Source organism: Dendrobium catenatum, unplaced genomic scaffold (genome assembly GCF_001605985.2).
Source record: "Dendrobium catenatum unplaced genomic scaffold, ASM160598v2 fragScaff_scaffold_1117, whole genome shotgun sequence".
Taxonomy (NCBI): domain Eukaryota; kingdom Viridiplantae; phylum Streptophyta; class Magnoliopsida; order Asparagales; family Orchidaceae; genus Dendrobium; species Dendrobium catenatum.
Window position 1 is genome coordinate 2,421,528 of NW_021319579.1, and position 24,750 is coordinate 2,446,277.

General features: G+C 34.7%; 1 protein-coding gene across 17 annotated transcripts; it reads left to right on the forward strand.

The window, feature by feature from the left end:
• Positions 1-2,570: 2,570 nt before the first annotated feature.
• LOC110103266 (GDP-mannose 3,5-epimerase 2-like) lies at positions 2,571-23,356 on the forward strand. Of its 17 annotated transcripts, XR_003702069.1 has the most exons (9): positions 2,571-2,605; positions 10,762-10,855; positions 10,958-11,087; positions 11,173-11,307; positions 12,289-12,496; positions 12,631-12,768; positions 21,191-21,722; positions 22,735-22,808; positions 22,934-23,350. XR_003702069.1 is itself a non-coding variant. In XM_028698649.1 (8 exons), the coding sequence occupies exons 3-8, from the start codon at positions 11,035-11,037 to the stop codon at positions 23,247-23,249; spliced, it is 924 nt and encodes a 307-aa protein (XP_028554482.1). In that variant the 5' UTR covers positions 2,571-2,605; positions 10,762-10,855; positions 10,958-11,034; the 3' UTR covers positions 23,250-23,351. The 17 variants fall into 17 exon arrangements, 12 of the variants coding, with proteins under 12 accessions (XP_028554482.1, XP_028554483.1, XP_028554489.1 ...); XR_003702070.1 differs by adding an exon at positions 15,188-15,451 and having other exon boundaries at positions 21,191-23,356; XR_003702067.1 differs by having other exon boundaries at positions 21,191-22,808; positions 22,934-23,356.
• Positions 23,357-24,750: the final 1,394 nt, after the last annotated feature.

Sequence of the window (24,750 nt, forward strand, 5' to 3'; positions counted from 1 at the left end):
TTGATTCGAATTTAAAGCCTATTTTGATTAAGTCTCTTGCTAGTATCAGTCCACATTTGAGTTTGAATCATTGATGTCTCAAAGTCGCATCTGGTAATCTTATTTGGTTCAGTTCTTGTCCTTTCTGTAACCAAATTCATTTTTCGTTTGTTCATTAACGACAAGTCTAAGTCTCATTTGGTTTCAAACACAAGTTTATAAGTTTACAGTGAGGCTTGTTAACTCAAGTTCAAAAAAATGTATGTCCACCAAGATTTTGGCTCAACCTTGCGAGTCCAAGCTTCAATATTCATTCCTAGAATTGAATTTAATCTGGGTTCAAGTTTGACTTAAGTAGATTAGTAAGTCAAAAATTCATTCTGCTCCAAGTCCTGTCTGTATTTCAGACAAAATTTCGAAGGCCTCCCGCGTCTCCCCCGTTTTAGGGGAAAAATCCAAGAGACCCCTACCCCCGCGTCAAATAAAGGACCCCAGTGCACGGGTTGGTGTGCCTGGTGCTCACCGCGGCAGTTGTCATTTTTCGTTTTTCCTCCAGGGCCCCACCGCGACTGGCAAAGGCCGTGCTTGGGGTATTTAAAAACGTATTTATTGATGAAACAGATTATGATTTCCTCCCCGCCCGGCGGTATTATAATAGTGACCCGCTTCGTCAGTACGTGCTCGTCACAGGGGTTCATCCACCACGGCCATAAAAGGCGGTGCTTAGGACAGTTCTCCAGTTTGCACGATATGAAGTAATGCTTTTAGTCTAGAGAAACGTTCATACTTCGCTGGGGTTGTAGTGAGTTGACACGTGATCGAGGGGATTCCACTTCGTACCCTCTGGTCGTCGTAGGTGATCCGGCACCAGGTCCTCCTACCACGGCCACTAAGACGTGCTTAGGTGGTTTGCCGGTCCGACACGACCATCGAGAAAGGAGAGTGGGCAGGAAAGGCAAGCACCTTTTTTTAAAATTAATTAATATTAAATTAATTAGTCACATTTAATTATGATTAACATATCTACATTATAAATTAATTATAATAGATTTGATTAACTATTAAATTAATGTTTGATTTTATAACCAAATTAATTATAATTGAAAATTAATCATAAATTAACATTTAATTATTATGAATTAATAAATTAAATATTATATTAAATATAATGATCATCATTAAATCTAATTCAACTAAATCTAATTTATAATTAATGATAATTAACATATTAAAAATAATACATTTATAATCAAAAATTAAGTTTAATTAAATTATATTCAATAAATTTATATAGGAATTGAACAGGATTTAAGCTATATCTCATTTGAATGAGATTTAATTAACTCTCAATAGCTTGAAATCATTGCTTTTCCACTCTCAGCCCGCCTCTAGTTTAATGGGATCCAAGCGAAGAGTGCTTGAAAGGGGAACAAGTTTACCTTCACAGCAATCACATCTCCAGCTGGTTGCTTCCGATCAAAAATGTCGTAAAACTCCAATCGGACACCGAAAGGGGGATCGTGAGAGTAGCTGCGCAGCCCTGCACCACGCCCGGGGATTACAGAAACCGCTCATACGTTATAGCGACTCTTATATGGAAGCTGAAGTGGGCTCCGAAAGCGAGAAAGTTATCCTTCATACGTGTCAAGCGAAAGCTCCTCTTCTTTACTTTCGATACGTGAGAGGGGGAGGAGATCACGTCGATGTGGGGAGAAAGAGTTGTGGAACTTGCGAATGGGAGAGAGCCGAGAGCCTCGCGTTTAGGTGCGGTATTTAACAAGACGGCGAGCATCGTTCGATGAGGCAACGTCGGAGGATATTTTCGGCAGATTTCACGGAAGAAACGACGCAGACGGCGCCAGATCAACAGGATTACGGAGGATTATCAGGCAGATTTTGGGGATCAGGGGGGGAGGAGGGGCGGGCTTTATAGGTATGCAGTTGGATTTTTTTTTTTGTTTTCTCTTTTTGCTCTTTTGGATTTGATCCAGAGTCAACATACTGTGCTCTGCGGAATTTCCTGAACAAAAGATGAGCTCATTTTTAGGTTGAACCCCATTTTCTTCACAACTAGTATGTTTTTAATTATTAGAAATTTGGTAAATTTTAGTTAAATAGATCTTTGACTTGATTGGTATTACTGGTAGCTCTTGCTGCACCTTAATGTAGTGAACTGAAACATACCTTCACTACCAAAACCACTGACATCATATATGCTTATAAGCAGAATGGGTAGCTATTCAAATGATGGAAATAGCTATGGTGAATACACTTACACAAATTTGGAGCGAGAACCATACTGGCCTACTGAGAAGTTACGAATTTCTGTCACTGGAGCTGGAGGTTTCATAGGCTCTCACATTGCTAGGCGTTTAAAGATTGAAGGTCACTATATAATTGCCTCTGACTGGAAGAAGAATGAACATATGACAGAGGATACGTTCTGTCATGAGTTCCATCTCGTTATTTGAGGGTCATGGAGAACTGCTTGGGGGTTACTAGTGGTGCGAACCATGTGTTTAATCTTGCTGCTGATATTGGGAGGAATGGCCTTTTATGTTTATTCAGTTAGTCCCTAATGAATGGTTTGTATGCTTGAAGCTGCCAGGATAAATGGAGTAAAAAGGTTTGTATGCTTTCATATATTTCTTGTAATTTTAGCAAATATATTTTATGTTATTGTAACCTTTTGATTAAAAAGTGATGTTTTGTATGTGTGTGTGTGCACGCATAAAGAACAAAACATCAATTAGTCCCTAATGAACTACTAAGATGCTTTCAAATTATTTTTAATTTAATCAAAGTAGATGGAAGGAATAGTCAGCATATAAATGAGGGACAAGATGCTTAGATATATCAGATCAGTGCACATTTAAAAGCTGCAATCGGTTGAATATATATTTACATTCATACACCCATGTTGGAGTTTCATATAATTTGTCATTTTTATTTCCCTCAATAGATCCATAGCATAGTTTCATTGAGAGATAAGAATTTCTTTTTCTAAATTAGCAACCTCTATACCTAGGAAATATTTGAGTTTGACTAATTCTTTGATTTAAAGTTCTTTAGCGAGTTTTTTCTTTTCTGAGTGGTTCTTCTTCCTTTTTGTCACAACTGTAACAATTCTATCATGAACATATATAATAAGAATTGAAACATTTTCATCAGTGGAGTGTTTTGTGAAAATTGTATGATTTCCTTAGCTTTGTTTATATCCTACTCCATTTATGACTTTTGTAAATTTTCCAAATCATGCTCTTGGGAATTGCTTAAGAATATATAATACCTTTTCAAATTTGCACATCTTATTTTAAGTAGAGGATCTATATAGACTTCTTTGACATCTCTATTTAAGAAAGCATTCTTCCTGACTTATTGTTTTGTGGACCATCCGAGCTTAACAGCTACATAAATCAGGATGTGAATTGTATTTATTTTTGTAATAAGAGCAAAAGTTTCTTTATTTTCAAGTCCATAGGATTGAGTATATCCTTTGGCTACCAAACTTGTTTTGTGCTGTTCCAGGCTTCTATCCGCCTTATTTTCGAATGAAGAAATCCATTTATATTACATGGCTAATTTCTTTTTTCTATCTCAATGATCTCTCAAGTGTGATTTTTTTAGGGCATTCATCTCTTTTTTTATCGCATCCTTTCCATTCTTATTTTCTGGTACCCTTAAATAGAATTTGAAGAATTTTAATTGAGTTGGAGTTAATATTTGTATGGAAGGTTTTATGTGTGGAAGAAATTTTTTGTAAGAATTTGCATTAGGTTATAGGGTAAAGAGGATGATGTGTTGATGACAATTCGGGGTTTTAAGTTTGTTGGAGATTTTAACTGGGCTTTATCCTCCTATATACCTAAAGAGATTTAGTGATGTGAATATGTGTGACTGGAAAGTTATGAGGGAAATTATACTTTTATCAAATTTATCTTCCAGATGTTTATTTTTTCTTGAATATAATTTTAAGGGAAGAATTTTTTTCATCGAAGGTGACATCTTTTGAGGTGAATAGTCTTTTGGTGGTCGGATGATAATATTTATAGCAATTTTGAAATTTTTTTGAATGGAGAAATACCCTAAAAATTACACTTGTGTGCTTTAGAATCAAGCTTACCTCGTCCTTGTTAGTGCATGTGAATATAAGCAACATAGTTAAAAGTTTTTGGAGGAAGCTTTGTGAGAAAATTATTCGTGGATAATTCATTAAGATTGTTCATGGGACTTCTGAAGCCAATCACTGTTGAGGGTATTCTATTGATTAGATATTTATAGGTTAGGACAACCTCTCTAATATTCTTTTGGAACTTAATATTGGAAGAGAAGAGTATTGATGAATTAGTAATGGTGTTAATTTTTTCTCCCTCCCACCCCATTTTATTGAGAGTTTGATAGGAGAATTGATGAATAATACGTTATTGGGAAAATAAGGTATAATTTTGATTAAACTAATCACATATATTATTAGTAAAAAACTTCTTGATGTTAGCGAATTGTTTTTTTATCATTAGCAATAGAAATAAGAAAGATAAAATTGACATGAGATTTTTGCTTGATAAGATATAATCATATTATTATAGTGTAATCATCAATAGAAACGGCAAATCCTGTAGCACCAGAATGTTAGAGATTTTTGAGAGCCCTTAGCTATTTGTTGAGTGAATTAACAGAGATGTAGGGGTGTAAATGAGCCGAGCAACTCAAACGCAACTCAGTAATGAACTCACGAGCCGAGCTTATCGAGCCGCGTGCTTGAGCTTAAACTTGAGCTCGTTTGTTAAACGAGCTCAAGTTCAAGCTTGACGAGGCTCAACTCGTCGGGAGTTGGCTCGTTATAATTGTTAGGAGTTTTTTTTTGGCAAAATTTAATTAGACTTTTCACTGTTTACCCAATATATATATATAGCTTTCATTAAATACAAGCCATCTTCTTCTTCGGAGAAAAAGTTGCAGCAAAAAAATTGTTATTATTCTTCTTATCGGCTGATCGCCACTTGTACGTTCGACAATGATCACCACTTGTTTGTCCTACGTTTTTGTGGCAATCTAATGAGTTGGCTTGTAGGCCCACCTTTATTGCCATGAGCAGAGCTCGAGCACGCTCTTTGAGCTTGACTCAAGCTCGAGCTCGAATTTGAGCTCATAATTTGGTTAGTGAGCTGAGCTCGAGTTAGGCATGACTTTTGCACAATTCAACTCTTTTTACACCCCTGCATAGATGGATTAGATGATTTAGATTTGCTTAAAAAACGAAACTCTATGATGTTTTACAATTTCACAAGTTTTATGGTAGAAGTTTTTAATGTTTACATTCACAAAAATAGGATAAAACAAATAGTTAAGGTTTTGAAAGAGGGATGCCCAAGCTCGTTGTTTGGGGTGGAAGTAAACCACATAACTAAACAAAAAAAAGTAGTGGAAAGTAAAGAACACTAGGCTTTAATGTGGAAAAACTCGAAACCAGAAAACAACCACGGAGCCACATCATACCAAGAAAACTATGAAAATTGGAAGAAATTTGTTCAAATCTCTATTATCTCTCTCTCTCTCTTACACTATTCTTACACAAGAACAAACAAAGAGATACAACCACGAAGGGACACCAAGCTTAAGAAAAATTTTAGCCGGCCTCACAGTGATGCAGTGCCAGTTTGGAACGCCGTGGTGCTCAATGCTCTGACTATAGTATGCCTGATAGCGTCACAATGTCAGATCTTAGGTTGGGTTGATTACCTCCTTTGACTAAGTAGACCTAGGGACCACGATTGCTCGGGATAGCGTAACCATGAGATCTTGATCGGGTCCATCATCCATTCCCCTACCATCCACTTTAAGTGCAAGATTGTGAATTTTTCAAATTTTAAATATCAAATTCTCAAATACCAAACCCATGTTGCTACTATATGCCAAATAACACATATTTATATGCATATGTTTGACGACTAGCCTTAATCGAAAGTTCTCTCTCGCTATCGGGAGGGGTAATTAACTATAGGAGCTTGCGCCTATAGGAAACCAGAACTCATATCATAAAGTTCTCGCGAAATGAGGGCGAAATCTCTGGGTAGTTTCTTATTTACAAATCTAATATGCCATCCTAAAATTTACCCCGGAACTTAATTCGTTAAAAATTCCCCGAAAGTAGGGGAGGCCGGGGCGTGAATTTTTGAAGCCCAAATAGATGACTTATAATTAGTAGAATAAAGATAATATATGATATTTAACTTTGTAAGTGCGATATCGATAATTTTTAGTTTACATTATTGCAAATAAAGTGATACATAAGTGTGATAAATTTAAATATCTTGCATATATTATATAGGAATATGAATATAGACAAAGGTATAACTTCGATAGTTAAGTATGACTGATAAAATAAATAGGTTCTTTATGGGTACAAATATGACAAAATAATGGAGACAATTAAATTTATAAAATTGGAATGTATCGGATAATGTGTACGGGTTTGAGTGTTGGCAGTTAAATGGTCATTTATAGCTAAGTCACGATAATGATAATGGAAAGATAGATATATGATACAATTAGGAATGATAAATTAAAGAGTGGTTATATTATATGGATGATTGGACTAGGCATCTCTTAAAGATAAGATAGTTGAAAATAATTTTTTTTTTGTTTCAAAGGCTATTTCTTTTCTTATATAATTTTTTCTTATTAACTATTGCAAAGGCTAGAATTATAGAAAATGCACCAATTAGGTTGTTTAGAAAATTTGTGTCGAAGGGTTAGGAAGAAAAAATTGTAGACTTAAAATGGAACATTGATAGATGCTGTTAGTGAAGCGCAAGAATTGAAAGCAAGATTTATAAAGTTGACCCCAAATAGTTAGAATAAGGCTACTAATGATGATGATGATTCAAGTCTTTCAGATGCATTACTATACATTATGCATTTCTATAAAATAAAAAATTCCATTGCGAGAATTTTTTTTTCCATTATTTAGAAGTATTAATATGCTTGGATTTTAATGGTAATGGATCTTGGTGAACAAATTGTTGACCTCTAACCGTCGGCTAGTTAGCAACCCTCCCCCCATGAAACCACCCACTATCGAACACAACCGCTCAAACCATCTCCCTCTCACGATACCAAAATGAAACCCTCTCTCATTCTGTTCTCTGACACACACAAAAATCGCACAGAGAGAAAGAAAAAAAAGGATTCCTGACTTACCTCAGGGCTCCCGATCTCCTGCACTCGACATCGACTCTGTCGCATGACTCCAACCGCCGTCGCCTCTATATTATATAATATAAATTATATTATTATAATATAATATATATAATGTTAAGTTATATATATTATATATATTATATCTTATATATATAATATTATATCATATATTAAATTATATATATAATATTATATATTATTATAATATAAGATTTTATATGTAATAAAATAAAAGAAAAAAAGAGAGAGATAGAGATGGAGAGAAATGAGAGGATTTTTCAAACAGGGAACTTGCAACAAGTCTCCAACAACCAGCAATCAACAATCGTTGTCAAGTGGAGCTTTTGAAGGCCCAATCTCCTCACCGTCGATTCGCTCCGGCCGAGTCGAGCCACTCCTTACCTCCCGGCGTCAGGGAGGGGAAGTCGGGAGGCTGCCGAAATTTCGGGACTTAGCCAAATTTTGACAAGCAACCGGCACCCAATTATTTGCAATCAATCATCATTAATTGGAGCTTCATAACACAAAATCCAGGACCCGACGGCATCTTGAAGACCCTGGCCGTCGATTCACTCCGGCCAGGCTATCTTGAAAGGGCAAATGCCCTCCTTACCTCCCGGCGCCGGGGAGGGGACGCTGGAAGGTTGTCGGAATTTTCTAAAAAATTTTGGACTTAGAAAATTTTTTGAGAAAATTGAAAAAAATGCTCAAATGACCATTCAATTTGAAAATAATTATAATATTAATTATTTGATGAATTAAAATAAGAAAAAGGGATCTCCAATCGAGCATCGACAATCAACTACGATCTCCATCCAAGCATTGGCAACCATTCAATCTGCAACTGGTGATCATCAAAGCTTCTGAAGATCCAATCTCCTCGCCGTTGATTCGCTCCGGTCGAGTCGAGTCATTCCTTACCTCCCGGCGTCGGGGAGGAGACGCCGGAAGGTTGTCGAAATGTTCATTGAACAACATGGGACTTGGACAAAAAATTTAAATTTGATCTGATCATAATTTAAACATAAAATCAATTTTAAATTAAAATTTTATCGAATAATGTTGGACTTTAACTCAAACTCAAAATCAAACCAGACTTGCACTCAACATGAATGTAAGGAACTTGACTTGAATGATCAATGAAGACTTATAGTTGAACTTGATCTGAATCAAATGGAAAGGACTCAAGCTCGAATGGAACCTAAATTTTAACAAATGAATAATCAATAAGGGATTGACTTAAGTCATGCTACTAAATCTCTAATGAAGGCTAAAAGATGATTATATCAATTGAAATATGAATGAGCAATGATATTAAACCCATCATAAACATTGAACTATCCTTGAAGACAAATGATTTGTAATTATAACTCATTTGCAAGAAACAAAAAAACTTATTTTGGATTTATAGTTTGATTTTAAAGCCGTAATATGAGAGTTCTTTGGACCTTGATAGGTCACTTTCAACGTTGAGCAAGATATGTTCCTAAATAACAATTGGGGAAGCATTTTGAAATGCAAATATCCGATTGACGATAACACTAGTGATGTCTACAAATATGTATAAACCTATTGTAATGAATACTACAAATCCTCCCGATGCCACCGGATCCGCAACATGTATACAAGCGGACAGAAGGCGTTCGTAGGCCCTTAAAAGAAATATTGGGCATTTCTAAACAAAATCACTTGCGCAAATGGATCATATTTAAATATTTTAAAATCCCCCCTTATGTATTAAATATGATCCCTTGAACTAAATAAACACCCTGTATGCGCTCCGATCAATGCATTAAAATTACAAACACCATTGTCCGAGAATGCTGTGCAGAGTCAAATGTTTATTAATGTAACATTCTATTTTCAAAATAAATATAATCTGCATGTGCTCTGATCGTCATATATGAATCTCAAATCCAACGATTCAAGAATGATGCGCGGGTCAAGTATTCAAGTTTCATGCTCCTCCTCGAAATGACTGGAGTCGACACAACTTGAATTACAAAATGCCTCCCAAAATCCTACAAAAATACAAGTGACCTTAATGTCACCCTGATGATGGACGTGTTGACAGAAAATCTCAACCGGAGGGGTCAAATCTCAAATCAAACAAAAGCCCAAATTTTTGAAATAAAATCTATCACCTAAAAACTTAAAACTAAAAATCATCTCCCTCCCGCAACCATTTGTCGGGGGTGATAAATTTGAAATTAACCTCAGCTCACAAAGAGCGAATGCATGTCGGGTGTATTACTACGATTCATACTCAAATAGTCTCTTGCCAGTAGGGACGTGGCACGTGCCCTCTGATCGGGTGGTTTTGCCGCAAAATGGCACAATTATATTACGATCACGATGAAAGTTCGTATGTTCCCTAACGGCGTCAAACCCTTGAGTTATGAATCATAGGGTATATTCGATAGGCATAAAGCCCTCTATCAGCCAAGGTGTATTCAAATGCCAACCCAGGTCTACAAGGTATTCTTGGACGAAGCAACCCATGGCTGCCGATAAGGTACCTTCTATTAGGTTGGGTCGACTACCTCCTCTGACTAAGTAGACCAGGGAACACTACAACCCAGGACGACGAAACCATGGGATCTTGATCGGGCTCGTCTTCATTCCCCCCACCACCAGTTTTAAGTTTATGATGATAAACTTAAAATTCCAAACTTTAAAATTTAAATCCAAGATTCAAACCCTAAAACTATTGCTATTATACGATGAGTTTATAACCTATTTGACCTCCTTAACGACTAGCCTTAATCGAAAGTTCTCTACTGTTATCGGGAGGGGTAATTAACTAAAGGGGTTTGCGCCTATAAGAAACTAGAACTCATATCAAAAAGTTCTCACAAAATGAGGGCGAAATCTCTGGGTAGTGTCTTATCTAAAACCCAATCTGCCTTCTGAAAATTCTCCCGGAACCTAATCTCATTAAAACTCTCTGCCATCATCGTCACACAAACACTTAAAAGAAAAATAGACCGATGGCGCGAAGAGGTCGGGATCACAACATCAATAAAATGGAATTTTTCGGAGCCCACACAAATGTCTTTTAAACACGTGCCAACGCTCAGGTCCATTTGCCAACAGTAAGGCATTCTGTTGCTAGTTATTTGATGCAAGTATTTATAACGTGACACAACCAAGCATTTTAATGAAAATGAAAACTAAATTTTAGGCAATGATGTATAGGGCATGAGCCATTTGAATTTGCTTTTGAAAAGAAATGATGTTAAGGCAACTGAGTTCTGCCATATACAATGGCCTGCACGTGTGCATGCACACCCAAGTAATCCCTGTAGATAACTATGCAATTAAGTGACTCTAATGTTGTAATATGTTGGTATTATTTGAACCAATCGTAATTACTCTTTCACTTTAAGATGGCGAAGTTTTGATGGCGAAGTTTTGAATACTCTCCAAAATAATATGTCTACGTTAGTATTATATGTGATACCTATTGCCATTTGGCCTTCTAATGAAGCGCATGCATATACTCTTTCTTTCCAGATATTATTTTTCAGTTTAGGTGATTTATAGTAACTAAATAATTATGTTTGAGATCGCGAACTGCAGATTTTTTTATGCTTCTAGTGCTTGCATATATCCTGAATTCAAGCAGCTGGACACTAATGTTAGCTTGAAGGAATCTGATGCTTGGCCTGCAGAGGTTTGTTTGTTGCTAACATCTTGAACCCATCAAGTTCTTCAGGGTTATGCAAGATTAGGGTTGCTAATTAAATACACTGGGGAATATGACTTGTTTGTATAGCCTCAAGATGCTTATGGTTTGGAGAAACTGGCAACAGAAGAGTTGTGTAAGCACTACACTAAAGACTTTGACATTGAATGCAGAATTGGTCGGTTCCACAATATTTATGGCCCCTTTGGAACATGAAAAGGTAAATGTGAGTTTATGCACTTCTCCAATATTATATCATTGGTACATTCTTTGAATCTGAAGGTTTTTCTTTTCATGAGCAATAGGTGGGAGGGAGGAAAGCCCCTGCTGCTTTTTGTAGGAAGGCGATTACCTCTAATGATAAATTTGAAATGTGGGGAGATGGACTGCAAACAAGATCTTTCACTTTCATTGATGAATGCGTCGAAGGTGTACTTAAGGTAGTTGTTAGCATCATGCTTCACATCTAGGGGTTTAAATGAGCCGAGCTGGAAGCATGCTTGTCATGTGTTCGAGTCTGGCTCATTTCATTTTTGTTTTGTTTAAATTCTACTCATGGTCAGTTATGTCAAAAACTTTATGTTTGTGCTTCATTTTTTTAGGCTTGTTTGGCTTATTTGGCTGAATGAAATTAGATTTTAAGCTTTAAATACTTTAAAAAGTCAATTATACACATACATAAATATATAAAAACTTATATATCAATATTTTTAAAAATAGAACAATTAACAAAATGAAACTCAAATTTATTATTAGAATGAAAAATTACAACTTGAAATTTACAATTACAAACATATATCTAAATTAATTTATTCACCCAGTTGATTACAATACAAGTTTACATCCTCTCTATAATCCTCTTAATTCATTTACTTCTTAAAATGGAGCTTTTTTGATAGATTTATTCACATGAAGGACAATATCTTACTGTTGTATAAGCTGCCATTCATTAGTTAAATAGCTAATTCATTTTCATGCTTTTAGACTTCTGGTTTGAAGGGATTAAAATAGAGGGAGTGAATATGAAAATGGTGAAAAAATTGAATTGAAAATATTTTTCACCCACTCATTAGTCTGGGGATAAATTGTGTGGAAAAATATCTACTTTTTTTGTTTGGTTTGAAGAAATAACCAATAAATTGAAGGATGAACACAATTTAATGTCAGACACTTTAGCTTTATTTCAGCTTTTCACTGGGTTTAGGAAGAAAATTATAAAGGGAAATTTGCTTGTATTCTAATTCTCGAGTAAAATCAATTTCCCATAAAGTATATCCAACCCAAACAACCAAGAAGCAGTTATGAGGGGAAAAAATATTTCATTTCTGCTTAATTTCTCCAAAACAAGCACAGCCTTTGTGTTTCGTCTGCACAAAATTTCCTCCTTTTTGCCATTTATGTCAAACTTTGGATTCATTCAGGTTAACAAAGTCTGATTTCCGGGAACCAGCGAACATCGGCAGTGATGAAATGGTGAATATGAATGAAATGGCTGGAATTGTGCTAAGCTTTGAGAACAAGAAGCTTCCTATACGGCATATTCCTGGCCCAGAGGGTGTTCGTGGTCGCAATTCTGACAATACTTTGATCAAAGAGAAGCTCGGTTGGGCTCCAACAATGAGATTGAAGGTACTTTGAAGTTTTGCGTCCGTTAATAATATTCTACATTTTTTATTGTATATTCATTCCTGAACAAGTTTTGTTAGCGTTTTAACTTCATCTTCCTCAGGATGGGTTAATGGTCACTTATTTTTGGATCAAAGAACAAATCGAGAAGGAGAAGTTTCATGGTGTTGATCTCTCTATTTATGGATCGTCGAAGGTGGTGGGAACTCAGGCACCTGTTCACCTCGGATCGCTTCATGCTGCTGATGACAAAGAATGAAATGCCAATGATTCAGGTTCGTTTTGGACGACTTTTTTGCTGCTTATTAAATCAGCTTTCTAGTAAAAAAATTAAAAGTTTGGTACTAGAAAAGCTGTTTTAAGAAGTAATAAAAAAAACCATCTCAAACAATATCTTTGTTAGAGTTGCCTGTTCCCTCTATGCTGCTGGTAGTTTTTATTAAAAATTCATACAACGTTGCATGCTTTAAATATTTCAAGGGATACATACTTTCTTTCTCCAATAGATTATGTCGGCTATCTACCATTTCTTTCAGCTTCTGTTTGGCTTTAGAGGACATGAGGTTAGCATTTGCTTGTTTTGTGAGTCTTTATTTATATTTTAAAATTAAAATTTTATAAAATATGATTGAGATCACCTAGTTATTGTAAATATTGGATTAAGATATCCAAAGATATGATTAACGTTTCATTTGGGATGACATTCTTATTACTTCTTAAAATAATTTTTTAATACAAACATTAAAATTTTTGTACTAAAAAACTACTTTAAAAAAATATAAGACAGTCGATAGTCATCTCAAACGAAGCCTAAATCTTTTTATGAGTTATGCGATATTTTCTTCATTTTAAGAGATTTTATGCAAATCTTGTACTTAATTTTAGGTCTCTAAATTCATGCATTAAAATAGTGACATAGAAAGAGTGGTTTGACATTCTATAATGATGAGTAAATAAGCAGGAGGGAAAAAGAAGGGGAGGTGGATTGCCAACTAAGAAATCCAAGGGAGGGTTTTGTTTGCTTTTAGAGCATATTTATAGTATGGATTTTGCTTCTACAAGAAATGGAGATGATAGTTTTTATTCCATCAAAATATGAAGATTTTTACTATAGTAAGGAGAGGTTCTTGCAGTAGGAAATTGAAAATAGTAGTAACAACAATAATGCCTCATTTATGTGGAACTCTCATCTTTCTAGCAGGCATTCCTTTTCAATCAATGATATAAATAAAATAGTAATTTTATCATTATCATCAAATTTGTTTGCAGAGAAATCATTGTACCTTTTTTTGAAGTCTAATCAATATTTGATTTTTATTAGCCATGGGTATAGTTGAATTTGTTTGATCAACACAAACTTCCTTGTATTCATGGCCTCTTGTGTGTTTGTTTTTCATTTTAATTTGATTGTTTTTCTGAAAGTTGCAGGCTATAAAGACTTTAAATTATAGTATGGAGAATGAAAAGATCAAAATCATTTTGTTTGATAGACAAAATTTCTAGTTTTAGGAGTTGGAGATAGATGGTTATTTATAGTGGGTAAAACTCCATTGGTCATTGAAAGGAGTAGAGTTATAGTCGTCACTCTATCGAGAAGAGAGAGTTTATGGATAAATACGCTATATGGATTATTCGTCTAATCCTTATCATGAGGATCGCCTTTGACATCTTTGATGAGAGAAGTATGTCAAACATCATAAAGACTCTCTTTAATATGCATGAAAGTTTTTGTAATCAATAATATACATATAGTGTGCAAATTTTTCAGTCTTAGTTATTAGAAGGGACTTTGCTCATTGAACAAAACGAGTTCAACTAATTCATAAGATACTTGACTTCTATGAATATTAAGTTGGGCAGTGCTACTCATGCTTTTCAAATAAAATATAAAAGAAGAGTATGGATTGAGTGAAAAGCTAAAAGAAGAGTCAATGGAAGACATTTAGGATGTGTGATGTATTGATACTCAATGCAGATAATTCAATAGAAACATAAACATTAGACTCAAGGGCATTTTTTCATTCATTTCAAATAAAAAATTAATGATAAATTATCACGCAGAAGTAGGAAAAATTATATATTGTTGAAGAAGAACACTTAAATATTGCGGTCATAAAAAAAAATGATAATTAAGATAACATATGAAAAGTCTTTGGAAACTAAACAAAGGTAGACACATTCTTGATTTGAGGAGAAATTTGATCTCCGTTGGACAAGCAACTATAGAAGAATGACGTGCCATTCTTAAAGTTAATACTTAAAAAGTGATGAAATATGCCTTTGTGATTTCTTGAGAACTAAGACAACCACTATCCTTGCCACCACTGGCATAGGAATTGGGGTTTCCAAAGATGTAGAGACATTCAAATCTATAGCATAAAAAAGTGGACAATATGAGTGAGAAAGGCCTAAAGGTTTTTACATGCAAAGTGTACACTTTTAAGTTTGAAGATTGTTAAATTTACCTTTGGCAAAGATTGTATTTATGCAAACACATGCATGTTAGTTTCTTCAAGTTTATGAGATGATTAAAGATAAAATAACTAGAGTTGATGGTTATAAGTACATAGGGGTTGCCCTCATCCCTTTCTTGACAATATCATTGCACTATGCCACCTTCATAGGTGACAACATAAAAATGTGTGTTTTTTTTTTAATCAAAAACAAATCTGACTATTCTCAACTTTTATGCAGCGTAAAAGACTAGTGGACAATGAAAGTAGTGTTTGCAGTCAAATCAGATATATATGGAGAGAACTAATCTATAAATTTCATAACAAAATAAAGTAGCTTATATGATGAATAACACTTTTAATGAACATGCAAGGCAATGACATTGCACACATCTTCTTGAAGCCTTTCAGATGGATGCAGTAAATTTAGCAATATATCTAGTCAATCAAGACTATAAAGTGCACTCAACTTTAAGCTTTTTGAAGATGCCTAGCAAATAAGGAGGTATGTTTGCTAAATTTGAATGTTTTTGGTTGCCTATTATATGTGTTTATATTGATAGAGATGAGCTCAACTATGAAATTGAGATTGTGAAGGTAAAATAATTTTTGTAAGCGAAAATATTTTCTTTAATTTTTATAAGTGAGAATATTGTTATTTTTTTTTTCCGTGTTACTATGTTGTTTGTTGAACAGAGTAACACTATAACTAGTTTTACTGTATATTTATTATTAGCGGCAATCTTAGCAATCTGCCTTTTTTTAAGCAATTTGCTTTTTTATTAATAATTTCTCTCTCTCTCTCTCTCTCTCTCTCACACACACACGCACACACATCATCATCTTCTTCTTTATCGTAAGTGTTCTATCTCCTTCATGTTATCTCTCTATTCATTTACTCTAATTCTCTCTTTCTATTTTCTCAAATCCTTTTTGTTTTAGGAACCTCTCCTATCACTTTCTTGCTCAACTCTAGTTCTCATCCTCCCATCTTTGATATTCTCTCCCTTCACGATAAGTGCTTTGGAGTCCTATGACATTTGCTTGTGGGGGTTGCAAGCTAGATGCACATGCTTGCATGAAGGGGAAGTGGTTGAAGGAATAAAAGTAGGTCAAGATTATTTAGGAATTTAAATATTTAAACTTAATCAATCAAGGGCACGCGTGTTGGACATGTTAAACATGCAAGTTTGCTATTTTTTTCCCTCATTTTTTAATTGGACACAATGATGGTGTGTTTGATGTGTCGAATGCATGTCTTACGTGTGTCGTGCTATGATATGTCAGACACTATATGCTATTTTATAATGGCTTGTTAGTGGATTATAATTTTTTAGTAAATCATGCTAAGATGCACCCAAAAGTGGTATAAGTAGAAATGTTGACGCTCTATAAAGACTTTTTTACATTTCATGAATAATAATTTGGAGGCGCCACATTAAACATTTAGTCACTAATCACTAATATTATAATTTTATCTCCTAGTGGAAGGTTGTTAAAATTATGGAATAGAAAACATCTCCGTAAATTTTTACTAATTAAATTTTTTCTTATTTGAGAACATTGGATTGATATTTTTTAATATATGATTACATTTTTTTGTGAACTTGGAGATATATTGTAGCTTAAGAAATATTTTAATTTAAAATATTATAATTAATTACATGTATTTGAATTTATGTTTTTACTGCTATAAATAAAGCCTTTTAAGGGATTTGATATCCTACAATCACAAAGAAGTATAGAAATGAAAAATTAGATGGTAGAGGGCCTACAAATCCATGGGAATTTTTTTAGTTTTTTAGGAGAGATCTTTTGCATATATTTCTAGTTTTGATTCCATATTAAAAGAAGCCTTTAGTCATAATATGGTGAAGCTCTCACAATAGGAAAAATAGATAAAAGAAAAGAATAATAGTTACAACTTTTGCATGAGGCTCTCATCTTTGCAAAAAGTAGTTTCTACATTTTCGAAAGGAAAATTGTGATTAATAGATATTTTCATGTCATATTCTTTAGGTTTGATTATAAGAGCAAGATAATATTTTTTACTCTTATGAATCATTAGAGCATTAACAAAAATTAGGTTCTAATCATATTTAAATGAATACTTGCATTTTAATTAACAGTGATTTTCATTTAAATAAAATATTATTAAATTGTCCTTTTAGTCAAATTATTAAAAGTGAAATATTGACTAAATGGAATTTGCTTTTGAAGTTTTATGTCTTTAATAAACTATATATGTAAATGTCTCTTGAATATTTATAGGTTTGGAGAATACCTTAATTCATAATCAAAAAGAGATTTCATACACTTAGGTAGATTTATTACTCTCAACTCATCAATATATCATGCATTCCCCACAAATTTATAAACAAGAAGCTAATCTTAAGTGGCAATATTTGACCCTATAAAGATGATTGCTTGTTTTATATATATATATATATATATATATATATATGACATTCCAATGACATTTCAAGTTGAAATTCTAACTAACTCTTTAGTAAAGCCTAAACAAACTCTCACTCCTACATTAAAGAGAAAATTTTGCCTAAATTATTTTACCAAAAGAAACACTTAAAATATCTACGGTGTTTATACTAATCAAATACTTCTGAGGGGTAATAATTTGACTTAAAAGTATGAGGGAAGTACACAATGACATTTAAGGAGTCTGGCTCCTTAAAATTTACACTAAGTTCTAATTTCATAATGCATATTTTTTTTTATCATATTATATTTTGGGCTTATCATTCTTAAGGTAAAAAAAAATAACAAGAAGTTAGGTATATTGGTATTTTCTATCTTTCTTAGATCCATCCGACACTATTTTAGCCGTTATTTTTGGGTTACATTATCCCCAACCATTTTTTAGAGATTTGAATAATCCACATTTCAATAGAGAGTCCACCCTATATCCCCCATTTATCTTCAATTCATTGAGTCCCTCTTAGAATATGGATGGTCCTACATCGATCATTTTAAGTTGCTTATAAAATCCGCTGCTGACGCCTGATCGCTGCCCGAGCTTGACCGACTGACAGTCGCCCTCGCCCGTTTGATCGGCTACTGCTGCCCCTCCCACCTGATTGGCCGCCTGTTGCCCTCTTCGGGCCTGACCCGTTGCCCAGATCCGACCGGACTGCCCATGCCATATCCATCATGACCGGGATTCGAACCTACACCACTCTTAAACCAACTCCCTTCTCCACTCAGTCGCGGGGACAAAACAAAAAAAAAAGAATTTTTTTTTTTAATTTATATTATAACGCTGCTTGTGGCTGATTTGCGGCTACAATTTTTGCCGCAAGTTGGCTCCACTTAGGGCTGCAAGTGAACCAAACGTTCGACGAGCTATTCGTTGTTCGGTTCGATTAAAGCTCGTTTGTGATCGTTTAATTAACTAAACAAACAAACTTGAACAATATTTTAAATACTCGATTCTTAAATAAACAAGCTTGAACACTAATGCGTTCAGCTCATTTATGTTCGCGAACAACATCATTTGAAGTTCGTGAACAAGCTCGACATTAAGCTCGATAAGAAGCTCAATTCGTGTTCAATTTTGAACTCATGAATAAGCTTGATAAAAATTAGTAATATTTGATTATTGAATTAATAAATATAAATAATATAAATAGAGCTCGACATTAAGTTCGCGAATATGCTCGATGTAATCGTTTGTTAGGAAGCTCGATAAAGCTTATTTGTTAAGTTAATGAACATCTAAAAGTAGAGCTCGTTTATAACTCGTTCATGTTTGTTTGTTTAAAGCTCGATAAGCACTAAATGAACGAACATGAACTGAACAAGAACCGAACATGAACACTCATTAATTTAAATGAACCAAACATGAACACAAACAATAAAGCTCGAACAAACATGAACCAAACTTGAACAAGCTGATATTAAATGAACACAAACATGAACACTAGGCTCGGCTCGGTTCGTTTGCAGCCCTAGCTCCACCGCAAGAAAATTGTCGAAAATTTTCATCGCAAATTCGTCGCCATTTTCGACAAAAAATAATCTATCATAAAATTCGTTGTAAATCCACTGTAAACTATCGACCTTTCTGTATTGTGTAACCACTTTCTACAATTACTGTTGTGATGTAACTACCTAGGGCATTATTGTCTTTATATATACTCCAAGCTAGAAATATAAACATCTTGATACTGCTGTAATGACTATACCTAAAAATAAGTTCATTTAGTATATTTCTCATCCTGCTATTTTCCCATATGACTATCAAGCTCAGTTAATGCACACTTCATTACTCCTTTGCCTAAGTTTCAACAGCTTATTGACTTGGACTCATTCATTCCATTCTCCTTTCAAGAGTAGGTATCTCTCAACTACTTTTAGTCGCCCTCTGACTTTCACTACCCCTACTTTTATGAGAAGGAGTTGGATTACTTTAACCACCCTTAATTAATCACCAACACCAACTTTGAGATGTCCAGCCTTCTTTTCAAAAAGAGGAATTGATATATTTATTTTTTTTTTTTTTTTTGAGGGGAACGGGGTATCTATCCACTGCCACTCCAAATAGAGTGCTTGCCAGCACAACTAATCCCTGTGGAACCTAACCCACACTTACTTTACCCCATTGAAGAGACGAGGCCGTTAAACAACAACAACATCAAACCTATATTCCACTACATGGGGTCGGCTACATGAATCCTTTTCCTCATTGTGTCCTATCAAAAGTCAAATTCTCGTTTAAATCTAATAAAGAAAGGTCATTTCTAATATTTTTAAACCAAGCTTTTTTAGGTCTGCCTCTACCTTTCTTAACATAAGTCATATCTAATACCTCCTCTCCTAATCTGGTCATCGAAAGGCCGCCGTTTTATGTGACCAAACCATTTAAGGCGACTCTCTCTAATCTTTGAAGAGACGAGGCCGTCGTAGAGGAAAAATTATTACTTGCAGGTCCGGATTCGTTCACAGACCAATAAAAATGCGTAATGTCGCCTAAAAAAATATACCGCGCTCAGTACCGCTCAGTATTGAGCGAGGAACAGGATGATTCACCCGTCTAGTGTCCTCACAGAATAATCCCTCGTCGTAGAGGGGATTCGAACCCGATATGATTATCTTTTGTTACAAACTTATTTTAGATCATTTAATTCAAGAAGAGGGATAATCCCTATCACCATTAATAGCTTTTAATTGCCCACTGAATTTTATGTATTGGTCTAGACAAACATGACATCAGCTCATTCAATTCACTGTTTCTTTTTGGGCCTAAATGCCAGCAAATTTCAGGAGGATTCTTTTACTGACATAATTGCAGATGCTTGCAAGTTGGACTAGTTGGCCAGTCTCAATTGCGCTGCCCCTATCTAAAAATTAGCGAAAATTGCAGAGTTTCTCTTTGATGTGATTGCTCACGCACCTATTCCAATTTCCCATGAAAATTTACAGTTTGAAGTCATGTACTTTGAATGGGGTTCAAACTACCCCCACCAGGCTTAGTGGGTTCGTGGGCAAGCGTGGTTGGAAATTTTCTAACTCATGTTAGATTTCCCTCTCTAGCAACGCGATTTCTTAAGTGGAGAATTATTATGTGCGGACGTCGGATGCTGCTCTACGTCATGGTACCGAGCAGTACTGAATTGCGGTACAGTAAAATGGTGATATGACTTATTTTGATTGGTTTCCGGACAGCGTTCGGCGTCCGCGCAGAATAATTTTCTTAAGGGGATAAAATGTGCATGATCCGGCACCTATGGGGCTGGTTGCCGCTAAGCCCGCCGAGGAATTAGTTACTCCACAAAACTCCTCCTTTATGAGAGTGGAGCGGGTAGATACCCTGTTCCAAAAATAAAAAAGTTTCAAGCTGAGTGAGTACGCTTTGTTTAAGGACCAAAAAACAAGCGCAACTCCAACCAAGGTTTGTCTTTGCTGTAAAATGATATTTTATGTCTGACTTTACTATTATTTTCTTTCTCGAACTGCGTTCATTATACCCTTAACAGTTCAGTATTTTATTATGGTTATTATTTTTAATTTCGCCCATTAACAACGAGTAAGAGTGTTGAGTTTTAGCCAAGGATTGACTGGCTTTTCCATGCAGAACCAATAAACCATTCATATATTCTGCAAACAATAGATTAAGCTTAGGAACTGCGAGATTTTACAACTTTGGCACTCATAATTTTTCACAACAGCAGTATTTTGAGCATAAAATTTCTCTATATATTAATGTTTTTTTTTAATGTATGTGAAGCTTCGGTCGGGGTGTAACCAAATCAAGCTGACTCGCAAGCCGGCTCGGACTCGACTCGTTAACAGGCTCGACGAGTCGACCTCGAACAAGATTTCAAGCTATAGTTTGAACAACACATCGCTTGACTCGTGAGCTCATCGAGCGGCTCGAAAACGGAGCCGGAGTTCCGTGGGTAGGAACTTGCGGGCGGGAATTTTCGTGGGTAGCAAATCACGGGCAGATGTTTCACAAGCGATAAGTTTTGCGGACGACCGCAGAGGCTTGTGAGTCAGCTCGAGCTTGTTACAGTGAGAGTGTGGGATGAGCTCTAGCTCGTCTTTTGAGCTCGAGCTTGAGTTAGAGCTCGCTTTCTGACTGTCAAGATAAACTCGATAGTGCCAAAACCAGACTTGACTACACTCATTTACACCCCTAAGCTTCACTAATGCTCACTAAAGCGACTGTAGCAGCTATTTATCTCATCTGATGGGGTCGGGCTATCAAGTGTCCCCTCACATGAACGCCCCACATCTAATTAATAGAGATGGGCCAGGTGATTTAAAACTATTGAATTTCACTGCTCAAATTATATCTTGATCCTTGCCAAATTTGGTACTAACTTTTATTTTTTTTCTTCATAATAATAGATTTTAGGACATGAGTTTTCTTACTACGGTTATTTTTCAAATTTTGCTTCACCTATATTTACTTGTTTCTGAGTGTGGCAATTGCTCATTGGAGCTAACGCACCTACTTGATGGAGCCCACTTATTGAGTGCACTTAATAAATATCTCTTCTATTGATCCTACACCTCCTCATTATAAGAGAAATTATTACGTGCGGAGTCTAGACGGTTCTTTCCGTCCGGATATGTGAGTGTACACAATGTGTATAATATATCAAAATTTTACACATAGTATATTTGTACACTCGTAGTCGGATGATTTTTTCCGTCCAAATTCCATACAGAATAATTTCTCCGCTGTAAGCCACACATGATATGTGCTTATCATCTTTTAGATGAGTGATTAACATCATAAAATATGGGAGAGGAAAATTTATGTTCTTCTATTTTTATTTATTCTCAAATTTAATCATAATTTTGTCTGAAAATTATTAATGTGTGCATGAACTCCATCTCCACTGAAAACTAAACTCCCCCAACGAAGTGATCACAAGTTCTTGTACACTCTTACTTTCATTCATCTTAGACATTTATAGAAGCTAGACATGCAAAATAATTAAACACCTAAAAATGATGGCAACAAGAGAAAAAATTTCCAAGAAATATTCCTAATTTAATTAAACTCCATCTTATTACTACAAGCAAAATGATTCATTTAGAGAAGGTCGCCTTCAACTGATCTAGATATTACAGTTCAAGGCTTCGCTTGTGACAGCTTTTTTTACTGTTTCTTGAAACAGTTTTCTTCAAGAAGCACTAAAAAAGCAGTCTCAAACGAAACCTAAATAATGAAAAGGTCTCCCTTTACCCTAAGAATATATGCATATACAGAGAGAGAGAGAGAGAAGAGATGGATCAATAATGTTAGAACCTATGCAGGCACGTGAGTCCCTGTTATATATGAAGCCATCAACTACTCCATTGTTCCCTCCACAGGCCGCCACCAAAAGAAGGTTTGTTCTCTCTCGCAACCGCTTTATCCAAAAGTGAATCAAAGTCCAAGGAATGGCCATGTGAGCTGTGTGAATTCTTCACTTTCTATTGACTACACTTTTTCCTGAACAATTAATCTATGCAGCGATGATGCAAGCAAACATGGGACCTCTCTTATTTGGCCCACCACCAGTATTATAATCTGCTCGCTAGATCTCTTAACCATATGCTCTTTGTCCTTATTGCCCAGCTTCCATGAAACAGAGAGGCAGAGCCTTAAAGCTCCTGCAGACCATTGTGGTCTTCACAGTATAGAATGCTTTGGTTTCTGCTTTAGCATATCTTTTTTCTCAAAGATTCTCCTCATCTCATCCACTAATACTGTTATCTATTGCATTTTTCTTTTCAATCTTGTGCCACATGGTGTCACTCATTCTTGCTTTATGTACATATGGTTGTAGCAGTAGGGTTTTGCTTTTGATCATTGTATGTGTAGATGAATCTAGGTAGCTTGCTAGGCTGTACTTGTTATTTTATTGAATAAATGATTAAAGCATGACTTGCTAGCTAGCCAATTCAAACATCTTTCAGAGATCATTATTATTTCACAGGGTGGTGGTGGTGATGTATGGGCAAATTTTTAAAAGGATCATATTTAAAAAAAGAATTAAGAATGTGGCATAATATAATTTTAATTTAAAAAGGAGCAAAAACGTACTGTAAAATCACGTTTTGTTAGAAAACGCAAAAAAAGTTGCGTTTTAACAGAAAACGTGAACAGTAATTGCGTTTTCTATTAAAACTCAAATTTTTAATATTTTAAACTCTATCTAAAATTTTTAAGCTCTTTTTTTTCTAGCTTTTAAGAGGATGGAAAGATAGAGAGTGAGAGAAAAGGTAGAGAGAGATGGATGAAGAAGGAGAGAGAGAGAGGCACAAATGAAGAGAGAGAAAAGAGAATGAAAAATTATTTAAATTTAAATAACATTAATTACGTTTTCTATTAAAACTCAATTTTTTAATATTTTAAACTCTATCTAAAAATTTTAAGCTCTTTTTTTTCTAGCTTTTAAGAGGATGGAAAGATAGAGAGTGAGAGAAAAGATAGAGAGAGATGGATGAAGAAGGAGAGAGAGAGAGAGCCACAAATGAAGAGAGAGAAAAGAGAATGAAAAATTATTTAAATTTAAATTTTAAAATTTTTATTAACATTCCTGCTGAACCCTATTTTAACAAGCAAAATTGCAATGATTAGTTCTATATTATAAAATAATATGTTAAATTGCAATATCTCTCCCATATGATGATATGTTTTATGTGAGAACATTTGGATATATATAGTAGCTGTAATGTAACGGATTTAAGTAGGTTTAAAACAATATTTATTATTTAGTAAATGATTATATTGACACAAATAATGTCCTATGAAACAATTTTAGACTGTTTTTTTATCATGAGGTTAGGTAAAATTGCATAAAGACATAATATAATCTAAGTTTAAAGGGATTATATCCCTAAAACCACGAACACACAGATATAGATATAAGTAAATCAATTGAGTGAAGGTATAAGAGAGCAGCTTTTACATAAGAAACACCTATGTGAAATATTGTTAATTTTTGTTAGTAAAGGTATGTTATAAAATCATGCGGGAGCAATCTTTGCCATAATATTTACTAACGATTTATTGATTTCCATATTAATAACGCAATAGACACGTTAGAATTTAGTCATATTGAGAATAATGAAAGTGAGACTCTACACAAAAAAGAAATTCGACTAAAATAGATAAAAGAAAAAAGAATACTGATCCAGTTACAAAAAATCTCTTGAAAATACGCTTTTTATAGCCATAGAAATAGGCACTCTCAAATCTATGCGAGGAATGTACAACTACCATTTTTCCGAGGAATTCAGTGATATCATTAATATGTAATTTTTAACATGATTGTACCAATAGTT